Source organism: Crinia signifera, chromosome 1, assembly GCF_055691185.1.
Source record: "Crinia signifera chromosome 1, ASM5569118v1, whole genome shotgun sequence".
NCBI classification, from domain to species: domain Eukaryota; kingdom Metazoa; phylum Chordata; class Amphibia; order Anura; family Myobatrachidae; genus Crinia; species Crinia signifera.
This window is the reverse complement of record NC_139217.1, coordinates 439,554,852-439,572,910: the sequence shown is the minus strand read 5'-3', so window position 1 is coordinate 439,572,910 and position 18,059 is coordinate 439,554,852. Positions and strand designations below refer to the sequence as shown.

Below are 18,059 nucleotides of genomic sequence, written 5' to 3'. Positions count from 1 at the left end.
TATTATAACCCAGGGCTACAAAATCCCTTTCAGAGGTCTGCCTCCGAAAAGGTTCATTCCCACATCCTTACCAAAGGAGGCGCTGCTTCGTACAGCTGTTGTGAGAGCAGCTCACTCCCTTTTGGAGAAAGGGGTGGTTACCCCGGTTCCCAGGGCAGAGTGGAAGAAAGGCTTTTACTCCACTCTATTTCTGGTGCCCAAACCAGACGGGTCTTTTAGGCCAATACTAAATTTGAAGTCCCTAAATGTTCATTTATGGGTAGACCATTTCAAAATGGAGTCCCTACGGTCAGTACTCCTGAGTCTGGACCAGGGAGAATTTTTGGCGTCCATGGATGTCCAGGACGCATATCTGCACGTCCCTATACACCCGGAGCATCAGACCTTGTTGAGGTTTGCTATAGGAGACCTGCATTTACAATTCCGGGCGTTACCCTTTGGGCTAGCAACCGCGCCAAGGGTATTCACAAAGATAATGTCAATGATGGCGGCGGTGCTGAGGCTCAGGGGAATCACAGTAATACCCTATTTGGACGATCTCCTGTTCAAAGCAGAGTCAGCAGCCATGCTTCAGAGTCACTTGGCAGAGGCCATCAGTTTTTTGCAGGCTCACGGCTGGATTTTAAATTTACAAAAATCTCAGTTGGTACCATCACAGAGGCTCCAATTCTTGGGAGTCATACTGGATACCCATCTCCATCGGGTATTTCTCCCGGAGGTAAAGGCCAGGAATCTGGTCACCTTAGTCCAGGAGATTCTCAGGGCTCAGAGCATTTCAGTATGGAGGTGCCTCAAGCTCCTGGGGAAAATGGTGGCGTCATTCGAGACGCTTCAATTTGCCAGGTTCCACTCTCGGGTGTTCCAATGGAACATTTTGTCAGCCTGGTCAGGAAACACTATGACCATAAAGTCGGAGATGATAGTGCTGTCTTCGGACACTCGAGACTCCTTGAAATGGTGGACAGAAGTAGATTCCCTTCAGTGGGGTCGGTCATTACAGACCTGGGACTGGTTGGTAGTAACTACCGACGCCAGTCTCAGGGGCTGGGGGCAGTAGTCCTGGATCTCAGGCTGCAGGGCCTGTGGACGGCAGTGGAATCAGTGTTACCAATCAACATCTTGGAGCTGAGAGCTGTCTGGAAAGTGATTTCCTTGGCGGGAGACAGGTTACTGAACCTCCCTTTGAGGATTCAGACCGACAATGCCACAGCTGTGGCGTATCTGAATCACCAGGGAGGTACACGCAGCAAATTGGCCATGTGGGAGGTGTCCATAATCTTCTTATGGGCGGAACAGAATGTTCCAGCTGTATCGGCTATATTCATTCCAGGAATAGAGAATATAGAAGCCGACTTCCTGAGCAGGGAGGAGCTCAAGGAAGGGGAATGGAGCTTACACCCTCAGGTGTTTCACCAGATCACTTTGATGTGGGGAACTCCGGATGTGGACCTGATGGCATCCAGGTTCAACCATCAGGTGCCCAGGTTCTATGCCAGAACGAGGGATCCACTAGCGGAGGCAAGGAGGTCCTGGTACTCGAGGCTTCAGAGGTTGTCTGTGGACTCATGGCGTCTACCTCTGAGGCCAGACCTTCTAAGACTAGGCCCATTCAATCACCTGGATTCCGATCGATTGATTTTGACGGCCTGGCTATTGAAACCGCCATTTTGAAAAGGAAAGGGTTTTCTGAGGCAGTAGTACAGACTATGATAAAAGCCAGAAAAGCTGTATCTTCGGCAAATTATTATAGAGTCTGGAAGACTTACATTCGATGGTGTGAGAGAAGAAAGGCTCACACATCTCATTTTAAGCTATCAAGAATGATGGAATTCTTAACAGATGGTTTTTCATCGGGCCTAAGCCTTCAGTCATTGAAGGTGCAGATTTCGGCCTTGTCCATCTATTTCCAGAAAAGGATAGCCATTTTGCCGGAAATTCAAACCTTTTTACAAGGAGTATCCAGGTTGAAACCTCCATACAAGCAACCAGTAGCACCTTGAGATCTGTCACTGGTTTTGGAATGCCTTCAGAAGGCATCCTTTGAGCCTTTAAGGTCGGCGGACCTTAAGTTTCTCACATGGAAGCTAGTGTTCTTGTTGGCAGTGGCATCTGCTAAAAGGGTGTCAGAGTTGGGAGCTTTGTCATGCAAATCTCCCTTCCTAATTTTTCATGATGACAGGGCAGTTCTGAGAACAGTGCCTCAGTTTTTACCGAAGGTAGTTTCTGCCTTCCATTTAAATCAGGAGATAGTTCTACCTGTGTTTCAACCCCCTGAGGGTTCTAAGAAAAGGGACAAGTTGAAGAGTTTGGATGTTGTGCGTGCTTTACGCATCTATGTGGACAGAGTAAAGAGTGTCAGAAAGACTGATACTTTATTGGTACTGTATGACGTACACAAAATTGGTTGGCCTGCATCTAAGCAGACTATTGCTAGGTGGTTGCGGTCTGTGATAGCCTTTGCATACACCAAAGTGGGTAGACCGGTACCGGCCAGAATAAATGCGCATACCACCAGGTCAGTTGCCACCTCTTGGGCGGTTCGACATGGGGCAACAGCTGAGCAGGTTTGCAGGGCTGCCACTTGGTCATCTGTTCATACCTTTGCCAAATTCTATAGATTCCACGAGTTCGTGTCGGAGGACGCATCATTCGGGCGAGCAGTGCTGAGAGCTGCAGACCTGAGCGTACCCACCCAAAGGACCGGCTCTGGAACGTCCCAGTGTTGAGCTGTGTCACCAGGACCATTGAAAGAGAAAAAGGGATTTTTGTAAGAACTTACCGTTCGAATCCCTTTCTCTGATATGGTCCTGGTGACACAGCGATCCCTCCCTTACGCTCAGTAAGTATGCCAGAAGTTTCATGATCATGTTAAAATGGTTAAAAGTTAACAGTTACTGTTATAAAATGTGCATATAATATGTGCAGGCGTTTGTACTGAGTTAATGTATTCCAGTGGCTTTGAAAGATTGAACTGAAGAGTCCGGGATGCAGTAGGGGAGGAGCCTACCCTCTAAAGCTTTAGGATAGGTGCCTGGCTCCTTCGGACCCTCCTACATCCCAGTGTTGAGCTGTGTCACCAGGACCATATCAGAGAAAGGGATTCGAACGGTAAGTTCTTACAAAAATCCCTTTATAAAGTGCTTTAATGTAAATATGTGACATTGTAACAAAATGACATGTTAATTGGAATAAGTCTTCCACGCTTCACACTTAAGCTTGATAAATAAATTCAGGAGTGGCTAAAGGCCCCCTTACACTTGTCCAACTTATGCTGGGTACACACCAGGACGACTAGGGCCGGATCCCCTCAATCTAGATCCAATTCCAACCAATTGGATGTAGATTGTAGGTAGATTGGGCCCTTTTTTCCCCAGTTCTGGTCCGATCCCGGTCCGATGCGCGGCCCCGCGGGTCGGTCGTTATTCAGATCCTACCTGCTGCAGGTAGGATCTGAAGAACGACCATACAGCCGGGTGCGGGTCGCCATCGGATCGGACCCGCTCACTGTGCACATCGTGAGCGGGTCGTGCCCCCCCGCGCGTCACCGTGAGCGGGTCGGACGAGACACTGGCGAGACCCGCTCACGATGTGCATCGTGAGCGGGTCGTCGTGGTGTGTACCCTACATTATTGTTCAACAAGTTGGACCTGATTGACTCGAGATTTATCCTATGTGCATGAGGATCAATCTCTTGGTAATACCCAATGCGCACGGGATTGTGCATTTCGTCCTACACCTCAGGCACATCAAATTTTGGGGCAGATGTATTAAGCCTTAACAAGAGATAAATGCAAGTGTGATAAGGAGAGATAAACGTCCAGCCAATCAGCTCCTTACTGACTTCTTTCAAACACAGCCTGTAACATGGCAGTTGGCAGGTGATTGGCTGGACGTTTATCTCTTGTTATCACCCTGGCATTTATCTCTTGTTAAGGCTTAATACATCTGCCCCTTTGTCAGATAAATTGGGTCAAATCTAAAAAAATATCACAAGTGTAAGGGGCCCTTAAGAGTCCGGTTGCTGTAAGCTCCTGGAAACAGGTTGGTTTTGTAGTGTGCATCTGCTGCACAGGCTGTGGTCCTAACAGTGAAGGCCCATGCACACTACAATATTATCTTTTCAATCTGGCTGGTTGGAATGAAAATCTGGAATTTTTCGGAGCAAAATGACAATTGACCATTTGCTCCTAAACCTGGAAAACAGACAAAATTTGGTCCTACAGACAAATTGGTTAAATCTATTTATGCAGATGACTGCTTTTGCCCATTTTCCAGCATTTGGGCGCAAACGGTTGATTGTAATTAACCAGAAATTTCCAGATTTTCATTCCAACCAGCCAGATTGTAAAGATAATCTTCTAGTGTATGGGCCTTAAGGCTGCAATCTGCTCGCAAATGGCAGCTTTAATTACTTCAAACTAGGTGTGACTCTGAAAAACTGCACAAATAGTCATAGATAAAGGACATAGTCGAACATGTTTAAATATAGTGTGGCAGATTCATTTGTTAGTGTCACCTGCTGGGCATTTATTAACTTTTCAATTTTGTCTAATAAACACACAGTAGTTAACTTGCCTGTCCGCTCCGGGCTTTGTTGCACAATGTGGGTTAACCCATCTAAAGGAGTTGGTTGGGCATCAAATCAGTTTGGGCGCTTTCAATACTGAAACTTCGGTACTTGTTTCCTAGCACGGCGCCTGCGATCAAGATTGTATCCATCGGGACCAAAAAAATTGCGTCATCGCATGCAACCAAATCGTATGTGATGTGATCGACGTGATTTTTACATTGGAATCAATATGAAATGGTCCCTGAGATTCTATTTTACATTGGCCCCAATGTTAAATGGCCCCCAGACCCCAATTTTTATTGTTTCCCAACCCTGATGGGTCAAATGCCCCCCATTGTTAACGCGACCCCGCGATCAACACCATGTCAAATACCCATAAGGGTGGGTATACAATGAAAAATCGGGTCCATTGGCCCATTTAACATTGTTCCCTATGTAAAATCGCGTCCATCGCATCGGTCGCATTGCATGCCTTAACTAAAGGCATGCGATGGACGCGATTTTTTTAATTGTCGGGGAAAAGGCTAAAAATAGCTATGAAATCGCGTCGGTAGCATCCATCGCATACCTTAAGTTAAGGTATGCGATCACATATATGACGGGCGCCGTGCTAGGAAACAAGTACTGAAACTTCAGACTTAACACCATTACTCTCTAACCTTCAGAGACTGCGAGGAAAAACATTTGACTGCTAATGGGCATCAATACAAGAAACTATTGTCAGCTGCGGGCACGAAGCACATTTGAATTGCCCCCCAATGAGTGACCAGATATAAGGGTCCCAAACTCGCCAATGTTGTCAAAAGTATATATTAATATTAGGGGGTAGGGTTGCCTCTATTATAGGTATAAGGCAATAGTTTAATTTACCTCATTCATCTAGATTAGTTAAGTTAACATATTGTAGTATTCAACGACTACTTTAAGGACCAGTATGTGATGTCTCCTTGTAGAAGTGTTCTTTCTGCGTCCTTAAAGATCTACAGCCCTAAAAAAAAGACAAACAGCCCTGTACAGTGATTCATTAAAGCAATCCCTTTTTTAAAACATTTATTTTTTATTAAGTTTCTTATATAGCGCAGCATATTCCGTTGAGCTGTACATTAGGAGACAGTGATACAACAAACAGGGTATTTACAGACTGTCAAAGGTATGAGGGCCCTGCTTGCATGCTTACAATCTCTAGGGAAATAGGCATTAGAATGCAAAAGTGGGCTGTATGATACGGTGACCCAGCAGTTTGGTCAAAAGGATGGAAAATGTGAACAAGATAAATAGTGGATGTGTGTGGCTTTACAGTGGGGATGTGATTCTATAGGAACAGTATATGAAGGTTAGTTGACTGGTTCTGGAATTTGATAAGCTTGCCAGGTGCATTTCTTAAGATACTGTAGTATCTAAAGAGATGCACCTGCTAAAGTGTAATCCAATATTTAGACTGTCTTAAAAAAAAAAATAAAAAAAAAAATGTTGGTAATATTGATTTGACATTTCCTAATCTGTATCTACCAATTAGAGGTCTATCCCCAGTGTTTTTAGTGACTTAAATTCATTTTTTAAAAACATTTTAATTTGTATTTTTTTTGTACACTTTTATTGTATCCCTCCCAAATCTTTCCATACCAATACGCATACAACTTTTCTAGAAAGTAAAAAAGCCTAGCTTGCTGTTTTTTTTATCTAAATATACACTTTTTTTTTTTTTTAGGTAACAAATTTGATGGAGGCAGTTTTGACGGAGGTGAGTTCTCCTTATTTCTCCTTATTGTTGACACAATTTGCTGTAAGTATGGAATAATGGGTGTAGTATAGAAGATCTACAGTAATAAGACATTCTGTTGACCTCATGTGGTTGATGGTCAAAATGTCGACATGGAAAATATGGACAGTAGAAAAAGGTCAAAAGGTTGACACAACATACACAAGGTTTTTATGTGACCAGACATAACATAGTCCCAGGCTCACTTTGCTCACCACACTTAAGAGAGTACCATGCTCGGCATGGGCTACTATTCCTAGTCATTGTACACATGGATGGTAAAACAAGCAAAAGATGAAAAATGTGCAGAAACACCCTCCATAACTTAATGTATTGACCTTTCAACCAGTCATCATTTTGTACTGTTGACCTTATGCGCTGTCTTTTGACCATGTCAACCATATGTTGCTGAACTACGTTATTGGCTGTCAAGCAAAACTCTAAATCTTATATAACTGTAAGTCATTGGGTTATATTCATTTTTCTTGGCTTAAGGATTTGTTTTAATCAGTAGCATATGTTAAACCTACTATGCAAAAATGAGTGGTCGAGTGATACGATACTAGTGACTCCATTATGAGAACCCTGTTTGACATATGGGGACTGCATCCATCTAGTTCATTTTGTGAACACCAGTTATCCTTAAAAGCTCTTTTTTATGCATATGTTTGCAGGATGTTTAATCTCATTTATCTTATTCTTTAAGGGAATCGATCTGATGGAGACAATTTCAACAGAGGTTAGTATAAATTTTTAAACCGTTTGTGCAAGTGATTGTTAAAACATTCTCCAATTTGATGCATTTAACTCGGGTGTGGCCAAACCTGTCCTCAAGATCTACCAACGGTGCATGTTTTCCAGGCAACCTGTGGATCTTATAGTAGGAATGAATGCAGCATGTTTTAAAATGTGACAGTTAGTAATGACTACAGCTGTGCACCAGCTAGGTAACCTGGAAAACGTGGACCGTTTGTAGATCTCAAGGACCGGTTTGGCCACCCCTGATTTAACTGGTTTTGCTTGATAGTTGTCCTTAGACCAGTGATAATGGGCATACAGTACTTTAGAAAATCACAAAACTTTTCTCTCAGTAATTGTGGATTGTTCTGGTTTCCTCACTTGACGTTGACAGGTGTCTGTACATCCATGTACCAGACTCCACGGAAAAATGTTAGCTTCTTTCGAAGCCGTCCAATACAGTTGCTTCCACTCACGGCCTTTCCAGCTGTGTCTCCTCTACCAGTGGTCAGGGTCACACCTGCATCTCCAGCAGCAGGTAACACTCACTCGAGCACATCTGTCTCTCCAGTAGTGGCTTAACTCCGAAAACCTACGAAAGGGCAGGAAATTCAGAATCTGGGAGTGGACACTCCTCACCACAGATGGCAGTCTTCGGAGCTGGGACGCTTTCACTTTGGATCACCAGTTCCAGGGATTATGGACAAAAAAGAAGATACTGCTCTCCATCAACGTGTTGGTGCTCAGAGCAGTATACTATGCTCTCCTGCAACCGGGACATTTTCTGCAGGACAGGGCCATCTGAGTTCAGTCCAACAACGCGACGGCAGTCGCCTATATCTGAGCATGGACTCGGGTCCATGCTCAGGTCTGGGCATCCGTTTTCATACCGGGCGTAGACAATTGGGAGGCCGACTTCCTAAGTCGGCAGGATGTCCACCAAGGAGAATGGTGTCTCAACCCACAGGTATTTCAGACCCTAGTGCATTGTTGGGGCCGGCCGCAGGTGGACCTGATGGCATCCCGTCAAAACTCCAGCTTCCCAGGTACTTTGCACGGACTCGGGACCCACAGGCTGTGGGGGTAGACGCGCTGGTCGCACCTTGGTCTTTCCAGTTTGTGTACCTTTTCCCTCCGTTCCCATTGATATCTCGGGTACTACATTGCATACGGAGGGAGGGAGTCACGGCCCTGCTCATAGCACTGGACTGGCCTTGTCGCTCTTGGTACACGAACTTGACGGCTCAGCAAACCGTGGCCACTGCCTCTTCAGGAGGACCTCCTCAGTCGAGGACCCTTCCTCTTTCCAGATTTAGGACGGCTTAATTTGACGGCGTGGCTGCTGAAAGGTCCATCTTAAGGCGAGCTGGTATCCCAAGAGCTGTTAGACCTACCATGCTGAGGGCCAGAAAGGAAGTCACTTCAAATCACTGCCTCCGAATTTGGAGATCTTATGTGGCTTGGTGTGAGGGGCGTGGAGTGTCCACTACCCTGCACTACCCTGTTCAAAATGGCCAGACTTCTCCTGTTTCTACAGGCCAGTTTGAATTCCGGCTTAAGACTGAATTCTTTAAAAGTTCAGGTCTTGGCCCTCTCCATATTTTTCCAAAAATGGTTGGCCTTCATTCAAGAAGTACAAACCTTCCAGGGAGTTCTGAGGTTACAACCTCCTTTTCATCCACCTACGCCGCCCTGGGACCTAGACTTGGTACTCCGATACCTACAATCCTTGGAATTTGAACCTTTGGAAGATGTGGATCTCTGTTACCATACTTAGAAGGTGGTACTCCTGTTGGCTCTGGCTTCGTCCAGGAGAGTCTCGGAATTGGGAGCACTTACCTTACTAGTTTCCTAGCACGGCGCCCACGATTTCAATTGTATGCCATCGGGTCTGAAAAATTGATCGCATGCGATGCGACCGACCCGATTTTTGGCATTGTATTCAATCCCTGAGACCTGATTTTACATTGGGTCCAATGTTAAATGCCCCCCAGACCCCAAATTTAATTGTATACCCACCCTGATGGGTCAAATGCCATCCCCCCCAATTGTTAATGCCATCCCACGATCAACGCCAACCCGAAGCGTGGCGAGCGGCGGCGGTACGTGTCCTCCGACCTTTCCATACCCCCACTATCCACGTCGGCGTGGAGTTGATTTTATATAGTGTGGCTAGCGCAGCGAGCCACCGTGTCCGAAGCTTGGCGAGCGCAGTGCATTACTTCACACGTATTACGCGGCCCTTCGCGGGACTCTGTGGATCGCTGCGCTCGCCACACTATATGAAATCAACTCCACGCCGATATGGATATTGGGGGTATGAAAAGGTTGGAGGACGTGTACTGCCACCCCTCGCTGTCTCGCTTTGATCGTGGGGTGGCGTTAACAATGGTGGGGGCATTTAACCTCATAATTAACCATTCAGGTGTGTATAACATAAAAAATCGGGTCTGTTGGGCATTTAACATTGGATCCAATGTAAAATCGGGTCTCAGGTACAATTTAACATTGGTTCCAATGGCAAAATCGTGTCGGTCGCGTCGCATGCCATTATAATGGCATGCGATGCGACCGATTTTTTTAATTGTACAGGAAACCGTCTTTGAAGGGCTAAAATCGGGTCGTCGGGTCTGATCGGGTCCCATCGCATACCTTAAGTTAATGGCATGCGATGGCCCCAACGGGCGCCATGCTAGGAAACAAGTACCGCACTTTCTTGTCGTTCTCCTTTCCTTCAGTTTCATCCGTACAGGGCAGAGCACCGTACCAGCTTTTCTTCCAAATTTGGTCTCTGCGTTCCACGTAAACCAACCTATGACGGTACCAGCCTTTTCGGAGGCTTCACCAGAGGAAAGATCCTTGGATGTGGTTAGGGCCCGACGCATCTATGTCTCGCGCTCGGCCTCTTTTCACAAGTCGGATATTTTGTCACCTACGACCCTGTACGTCAGGGGTGGCCAGCTTCAAAACAGACACTTGCCAGATGGATCTGTCTGACCATTCGTCAGGCGTACATTGCTGAATCTCAAAGCCTCCTACTACCAGTGGGTCCCTCTTGGGCGGCTGCCCGAGGGGTCTCCCAACAGCTCTGCCGAGCTGCTAAGTGGTCGGGTTGCCAAACCGTTGTTCGGTTTTATAGGTTTTGACACCTTTGCGGCACCAGCTTCTAAGTTTGGCATCTGTCCTGCGGGATTCTCAGCGCTCTCCCGCCCGTGATGGGAGCTCTGCGACGTCCCCTGTGTAACTCCAGTGATACCTAGTGGATGAAGGAGAAAATGGGATTTCTGTACTTACCGTAAATACTTTTTCCGATTCCACAGTTCTCACTGGATGCCCGCCTTGGCGCTGTTCTCCATTATTGTTCATGGCTAGGTTCCTCTCAGGTAACCTTGGAGTTTTCCCTTGTCAGGGTTTATAATTATATGGTAATTACTCCTTCATCCAAGGGGACACTGAAGTCACTACGCTGGGGATAGAGTGGTGCATTGGAGGAGTCGGCACTTTAAGAAATTGAAGTGTAGCATGGCTCATCCCCCTCTATCCTCCCCTTAGACCCCAGTCTTCGTTAAGTGCCTGGAGGATTCGGATCCCTGGGCTAGGTTTTTCTGCTATACGTATTGAATGTTATTTTGTACCTCTTTGGAAGTTTGAGTATCTTCCTGCTCCTTCCGGGCACAATCTTTGACTGCCTGGGAGAGGAAGTAGAAGGGGAGGAGTTGGTCACACAAATTTATATTTAAAGTGCCCATGCTCCCTGTGGTCGCCTTCTATTTCCCAGTGTAACTCCAGTGACACCTGTGGACTCGGAGAAAAGGATTTACTGGGGGGGTCTTTCAGACACGTGCGTTGCTGCAACATCACCCCGACCCTGCAGCCGCACAACACTCACGGGTGTGGCCGGCCCCCGGCACTTGGGGGGACCGACAGCCGTGACTGGGCACCGGGACACCGACAAGGTAACCGCTGGGAGCACGCCAACTAGCAGCTGTAGCAGCACAGCAGGGAGGACCGACGGGCTGCACTAAAATGGCTGACCAAATTTGTCAGTGTCCCGACGTTCGTAATGGAAACCTTGAAGTTCATTGTTCTGGCCTTAAAATTGGGAGACTATATGGCATTCCTGGACAAACAGGATGTGTATCTGCATATCCCCATCCAATGAAAACATTGATAGTTTCTGCGGTTTGCACTGCAGGACTATAATTTCAGTTTCAGGCTCTGCCTTTCGGCCTATCCACGGCACCTAAGGTGTTTACGAAGGTCAGTGTCGGCCTCCGCCCATCTTCCGATGGGCGGAGGCCTCCCGCATCTTCCGATCCTGGCTTACCTGGAATACTGTTTTCCTGGTAGCCATTGCTTTCACCAGGAGGGTGTCTGACCTGTCAGCTCTGTCCTGTCAGTCTCCTTTCCTGGTATTTCATCCTGATAGGGCTGTTCTTTGAACTGAACCGTTCCTTCACACCTCCCCAAGGTGGTATAAGTTTCCTGTTAACCAGGAGCTTGTGGTCCCTGCCTTTCGTAGGCCAGTTGCCTCTTATGAGCAGCATTCCCTGGATTTGGTCCATGCTTTTAGGGAACTCTCATCGTACAGTTATGGTTTTCTCTGTCAAGGAACCACACATGTTTGTATGTGTTTCTGTATCCTTCTATCTTGTCTCCTGCCTGGCTTGGTAAAAAAAAAGTAGCTGGGCCTGGAGGTGGGGTAGAGGTGTGAAGGAGCCTGGCTGACCTGGGAGCAGCCAAGAAGTTTAACCATTCTGGTGCTGCAATGGTCACTCATCCGCTCGCTACCCACTGTTAAGCCCTGTGGCCCCTGACGTCCTCGAAGAAAGAGCTTTAACAGGTAAGACATTTAGTTTTTTTTCAAGCATATATGCTCTGGATATTTTGGATGCCCACTTGTAAATCATGCCCACAAGCTACTAACTTGCTGATGAAGGCAGAGTTGGTAGGACATAGTGCTACTTCTGTGTCTACAAAACTTACTCTCTCGGGTGTCCAGGCTCCTCCAGCTCATACTCTACCCATAGTTACAGTTCACCCCAGGATTTAACTGTATTAGGCCACCAGTGTATGGTAATGCATTCTCTACATAGAGAATGCATCAGGCTCTGCAAGGTTAACCTACTATTTCTTTACGTTTGCAATTCACACAAGCAAACAACCAACCACCCTCCCTCCCTAAATAAAACCCGGTTAAGGGATACCCAACCTACGTATACTATTTCAAACACTTGCATCAAACTAATGTTTTTTATGATCCTAACTTTTCTCCTCCCTTTCCAGGTCGTGGCAGAGGAGGCTCAGGCATGTTCAGTAGAGGTACATATATATATATATATTTTTATGTTTCTGCTTGACTTGAGAAGTTTTTTTTTATTCCTTATTCTGTGTAGTAGGATATACGGGTGTTAAACATTCTCATACATTGAATGCTGTTGTAGATCTAATAGTCTTATATTGTATTTATAAAATGCCACACGTGGATCACAGCACCGTACATATGGCACATATTAGAATAATAAGGGTATACAACTTAACATTACAGTAATTGAAAAGTGAGAAAGCATAGGTAACTATTGTGGCACCATTATTCTCAGTACATAATCTTATAGTAAGGGAAGCAAATAGTTGTCCGTGTACTACCAGCAGACCCTGCGGCCTATCCTGGATTAGTGCCTTGGTAATTGAGGCCTTTGATGCCTGTATGTGCAAGGTAGTTGCAGTCTTTCAATCTGAACTATAATCCAAAACCAAAGTTTCCCAGGTTCCGATTCTTTTGGTCCCAGAGAGGAGGTGCATTTCAGTCTATTGAAAGATTTCTTGGGGCAGTATTCAATGTAATAAATTTGCGGTGCATGGCGAGAGATTTTTTCTCTCACCATGCACTCGCCGTGTTACGGAGGGCTCGCTGCCTCTCCTGCTCGCTCTATTCAACGTGGTTAAGACTCGCCGCCACTCGCCGCGAGTCTTAACCCCTGCAGCGGACGAGCGTCCGCGGCAGGGAGCTGACAGGGAGCCGTGGGACGGTGGCATCCAGGGAGATTAAAGTCTCCCTGGATGCCCCAGAACATGTGAAGGGGAGGGGGCTCCCCGGGACCCAGGCAGCACAAGCTGCCCCCCCCCTATAGCCAGCGGGGGACCCAGTATTCACTGCATCCGATCGTGCATATGTAATGATCGGATGCAGTGAATATATGAAAATCTAATGAGCGGCACGAGCGCTCCGGCCCCCTGCTGGCTGCTCGGTGTAAAAAAAAAAAAAATTAATAAAATATATTTTTTTTTATTAAATATATATTCATGTGCTATAAGCACATGAATAAAAATAACATGCCCCTTCACAGAAAAAAAAAAACTGATTTTTTGACACCAAAATTAAAAAACAAAACAGTTTGGATCTGTCTTTGTAAACCTCTGCCTTGGGATTGCCTGCAGGAATGGTGGCTTTTCAGCAGGTGCTATCATCTCGGATCAATGAGTAATTGTCCCATGCCTGGTTTACTAGAAGGCTCCGGGCTTTCATTCCAGTAGGTTTCTGGTAGAAAAGCCAGATGGCTTTCAGCTAAATTCTTAATTTCAATATGATCAACCCATATCTCCTTGTGGGCAATTTCAAGATGAAGTATTTGCGTTCCATTATTAACGCTATGGAGGCTACCAAGGGCACCTACCTCCATGTTCCCATGTGGAAGGGACATTGCCACCTCTTGCAGTTTGCTATAGGCCAAGGTCATTTTCAGTTCCAAGCTCTGTCTTTTCAACATTCTCACGGACCAAGGGTGTTCACGAAGGTCATAGGTCAGTCTCCGTCCTCAGGTGGTCTGAAGTCAATGTGTCGGATAATCTGGATGATCTTTTGCTCAAAGCTTCTTCCAGTCCTCTCTTGCAGCAGCTCAAACAGCTTCAAGCTTTCGGTTAGAGTATAAATTTCTGCAAATCCACTCTCATGCTGTCTCAGCATATATTCAATACCCAGTGTAGTTAGGTTTTCCTGTCGCAGGAAACATTTCTGGAGATTCAGCCCAGATTGAGTGCTTTAATTATATTGTCTCAGGTTTTGCTATTCATGGGTATGCAGCGGTTGGAAAGATGGTATCCTCATTTGAGGCGGTCCAGTTCACCAGTTTCCGTGCCGACCTCTTCAGAACCAGTTGTTATAGCAATGGGCAAAGTAAGATATTCCAGTTGTCTACACGGATCTGTCGATCTCTCCATTGGTCGCCCCAGAGTCCGGATCAGGATGAAGGTTCTCCATTTTCCATTTGGAATGGGTTCATCATAACTAAGAATGCCAGTCTGATCGGTTGGGGTGCTGTGATTCAGGGGACACACTTCCTGGGTCTTTGGCCCACGAAGGAATTTGCACTTCCAATCAATCGTCTGTAAATAAGAACGATCTATTATGCTCTGCTGTAAGTTTAGAACGTCCTTCAGAATCAACCTGTGCGTATTAAGTAGGCTAATGCTTATGTCAGCTATCAGGACACCACTTGCAGTTAGCCTGCAACTAAAGAAGTAGCCTATGTTCTTTGTTGGGCAGAAACCTGGGTTCCCGCAATCAGCCGCCACATTGTTCATCCAGGTGAGTGGGAGCTTCACTCAGGTGTTTTTACGGAGCTGATATCCAGGTGGGAGACTTCAGAAATATTTCATGGCATCTGGTCTAAACAGGAAACAGCTGCAATACAAAGCTCGATCAAGGGTTCCTCAAGCAGCTCTTTTGGATTCTGTGACAGCGCCTTGTAACTTCCCTCCCGGTTTTCTTCTGCGGCAGACGTCAGGGGCCAGAGGGATTACATTGGGTAGAGAGTGAGGTCACGACCTTTCCAGCACCAGAAAGGATAAAACTTCTGGACTGCCCAGAGACAGCCCTGGCTCCTCCCTCCTCTACCCTGCCTCCTAGGCTAGCTTACTTTCAGTTTTGATTGTGCTGGCAGGAGCCAACACGCATTTTGAAAGGGCTGCTGTTAAAGCAGCTTAAACTTCGTTTTTAATTTTTTTTTTTTTTATTCTTATTTTTACACTGACTGGAGTCAGTGACAGAGCAGCAGCGCTGGGGGTCTTTTAGACCCCTGCACTGCGCTCCATCACCCGGGACCCGGCAGCCCAACACCACCCACGTGGCTCCCACAAGCGGAGGTGTTCGGCTGGCTCTGAAGCACTGGAGAGCACAGCCGCGACGGGGACCGGGACATCAGCGGTGAGCACCGCTTACAGGTAACGTGCTCCCCGCATTTCTAATGGCGGCTGAGCAGCTCGGCGAGGGGGATCGCCGGGCTGCACTAGCAAGCGGCAGAACCGCCGCCTCTCGTAGTGTTGTGCACTCTGTCCCGCTGGACCACCAGGGAGACTTTGAGTGTGGGCAGTGGCGTCGGTAAGCGGGGCCGCCCGGCAAGCGCCGGATCCCCGCCATTTTACCGGCGCCACATGAGTCATTTAATCCCGGTGGCCATTTGCTAGTAGGGGGAGGGAGCCTCTCCTCACACAGCCCCTCTCCCGGAGACAGGAGCTAGGATGTACCCACGTGGTTTCCAGCCCTGATCTCTTCCTGCCTGCCTGCTGCAAGTGTAAGAAGGACACAGAGAGCACTTTGCCAGTCTGGAGTTCCATCTCTTCACTGCCGGGCCATCTGGGCAAATCCCCCCTGTACCTCTCCTACTGGAGCACAGGGTACAGTACTTTATGCTCCTGCCGGCCTTTGTGCTTTGCGGAGCTCAGTGCCACTTTATTATTTGCATTGTGCTATGTCTCATAACTGTGTTAACACCATCACTGCATGTCAGAAGTATAGGTGTTAGCTGTACCAGTTTAGCTGCCTCTTGTACAACTTAGAGGACAGCGATAGTGACACAGGAACTCCTATATTGGTGTCCTGCACACATTGCAAGGCTGGCCCAAGTACCACCGGCCAGCCTGGGCATATGAGTATAGCCTGATGGCGCGGCTACCCTTTCAAAAAGGGACGCCATTGTAAGGACGGAGTCCATGGTACTTTCCCAGCTACCCGGTTCTGGTGGTCATTTTAACATACTTGCCACCATTGCATGCTGCTGAAGCTCCTGACTGCTAATGCCAGGGCTGTGCTTAAGCTTGTCCTGATTAACTGCATATTGAATGCAGCTGCTCCCCCAGGTTCTGTGTTCAGACAGTGGGGTTTAGAGCATAGTGGGACAGTATTGGGCTGTATGTAAATTAGGTCATAGCACTCCTGTTATATACCATGGTGTTGTTGATGGCATGTGGCAGCTCATCTCCTTATACTGTCTCTCTTATCCAGTGATTCTATCTCTGGTTACCTATACCTACTCTCTCTCCCTGTGTGTGTAGTGTATATATTGTCAGGTGGAAAGTCTATAACTCAGTTTACATTGTCGTCTGTGGCCTTCCCTGATGTATTTTTCCTCTGACATAGAGATCGTTAGATTTCTGCAATAAGCCTCTAATTGTGCAATGTGTATCTGCTGGCTGACAAAATAAAAACCCCTTCTTGCTTTCTTCCAGAAAGATACTGTGTTCTCAGATTACAGTTTATGGGGGGACAGTTTGCTGCCAGCTAGGTCATACAGAGGACAGCAGGAAGTCTTATACCCTGCTATCAGAGTGACACAGAGGTCACTCCATTAATCAAAGGCAAGGGCAGCAATGTCTAATGCAGATAGCATGACTTGTATGTTACTAACTCATGAGTTAGCAAAGTTTTCCATAGCAAGTCAATTAGAAATCAGTGTGTGCAGCCATTACAGTTCTGGTCCAGACACCTCTGCTAACTTTTAAACCCTGTCGGAACATAGTCCAGGCCTGTTTTACCCTAATAGAGCAATAGCTCAATCAGCAACGCTCCCGTCTCTTAAGTAGACAAGGCGCACGGCTATAAGGATTCAGTCCCCACAATACCAGGGGTTATTTCATGTTCTGACAGGGCACTATGGCAAACGTCACCAACGGTGGACTCTGAAGTGTAATTTCTCCACAGGATAACCTTCGGTATTCCTGGTCTTTGGAAGTTGGAACATTGCACTGTCACATATAGAGCTGGTTGTGGTGTGTACGCACAATACAATCCAGTGTGGGATCTGACTATGTAGTCGGATTTACATTCGGATCACATGCATGTAACATGCAGATCGCACATTTGAGATAATTTGACTTAGAATTCCTCCAGGCCTCTAGTAGCCTTGCACCCCAGCGGGGTAGCATTTTTGGGAGATGCAGCTGTGGAGGTGCAGTACGAACTGTGTAATGGTTAACATTACTACCTCACGGCACTGATGTCAATCTATATTCATAACACACTGGATATGCCCAATCTCGTTTGAGATCACATGGGAACACCAGCTGTTGTAGATAACATGGGTTCCATTCAAACAATGCCATTACCCTAACTGTGTGGAGTTTATGTATATTCTCCCCGTAATTGCGTGGGATTACTCCAGGTACTCCCGTTTTCTCCCACAAACAATTCGGTTTGTCATTTCTTATGGTTCTCCTTTAAGTTATGTTAGCGGAGTAACACTGGCTGTAGCTTTTATAATTAAAAGCTAATATGGCCTTGACTATGCATCCCTTCAGGGACGCAATCTCACTTTGGTAGAAGTTTTACTGGTTGCCAATGTTGACGGCCTTGTTCATTTCAGCGCCACCATATGCTATATACCAATATGTTGCCTCTTAATCTGTACGACCTATTATATAGGGGTACATGAATGCATATGTTTATGTTTGTAGGCATTTGTGTATGTACATGTGTGTGTATGTATGTATGTATGTATATATATATATATATATATATATATATATGTACATACACTATATATATATATATATATATATATATATATATATGTATATATATATATATATGTGTGTGTGTATATATATATATATATATATATATGTATGTATATATATGTATATGTATGTATATGTGGATTTGTAGCAGGTGTCCGGCACTCACACTGACATATATATATATATGTGTATATATATAGC

The 18,059-nt window shown here is 46.2% G+C and overlaps 1 protein-coding gene across 2 annotated transcripts in view; it reads left to right on the top strand.

The window, feature by feature from the left end:
• DDX4 (DEAD-box helicase 4) overlaps window positions 1–18,059 on the top strand; it is a 143,848-nt gene that overhangs the window by 46,682 nt on the left and 79,107 nt on the right. For both annotated transcript variants that reach the window (XM_083153586.1, XM_083153576.1), the window contains 3 exons: window positions 6,279–6,311; window positions 7,036–7,068; window positions 12,354–12,389. In XM_083153586.1, coding sequence (XP_083009712.1) covers window positions 6,279–6,311; window positions 7,036–7,068; window positions 12,354–12,389 — 102 coding nt within the window. The remainder of the gene's footprint in view (window positions 1–6,278; window positions 6,312–7,035; window positions 7,069–12,353; window positions 12,390–18,059) is intronic.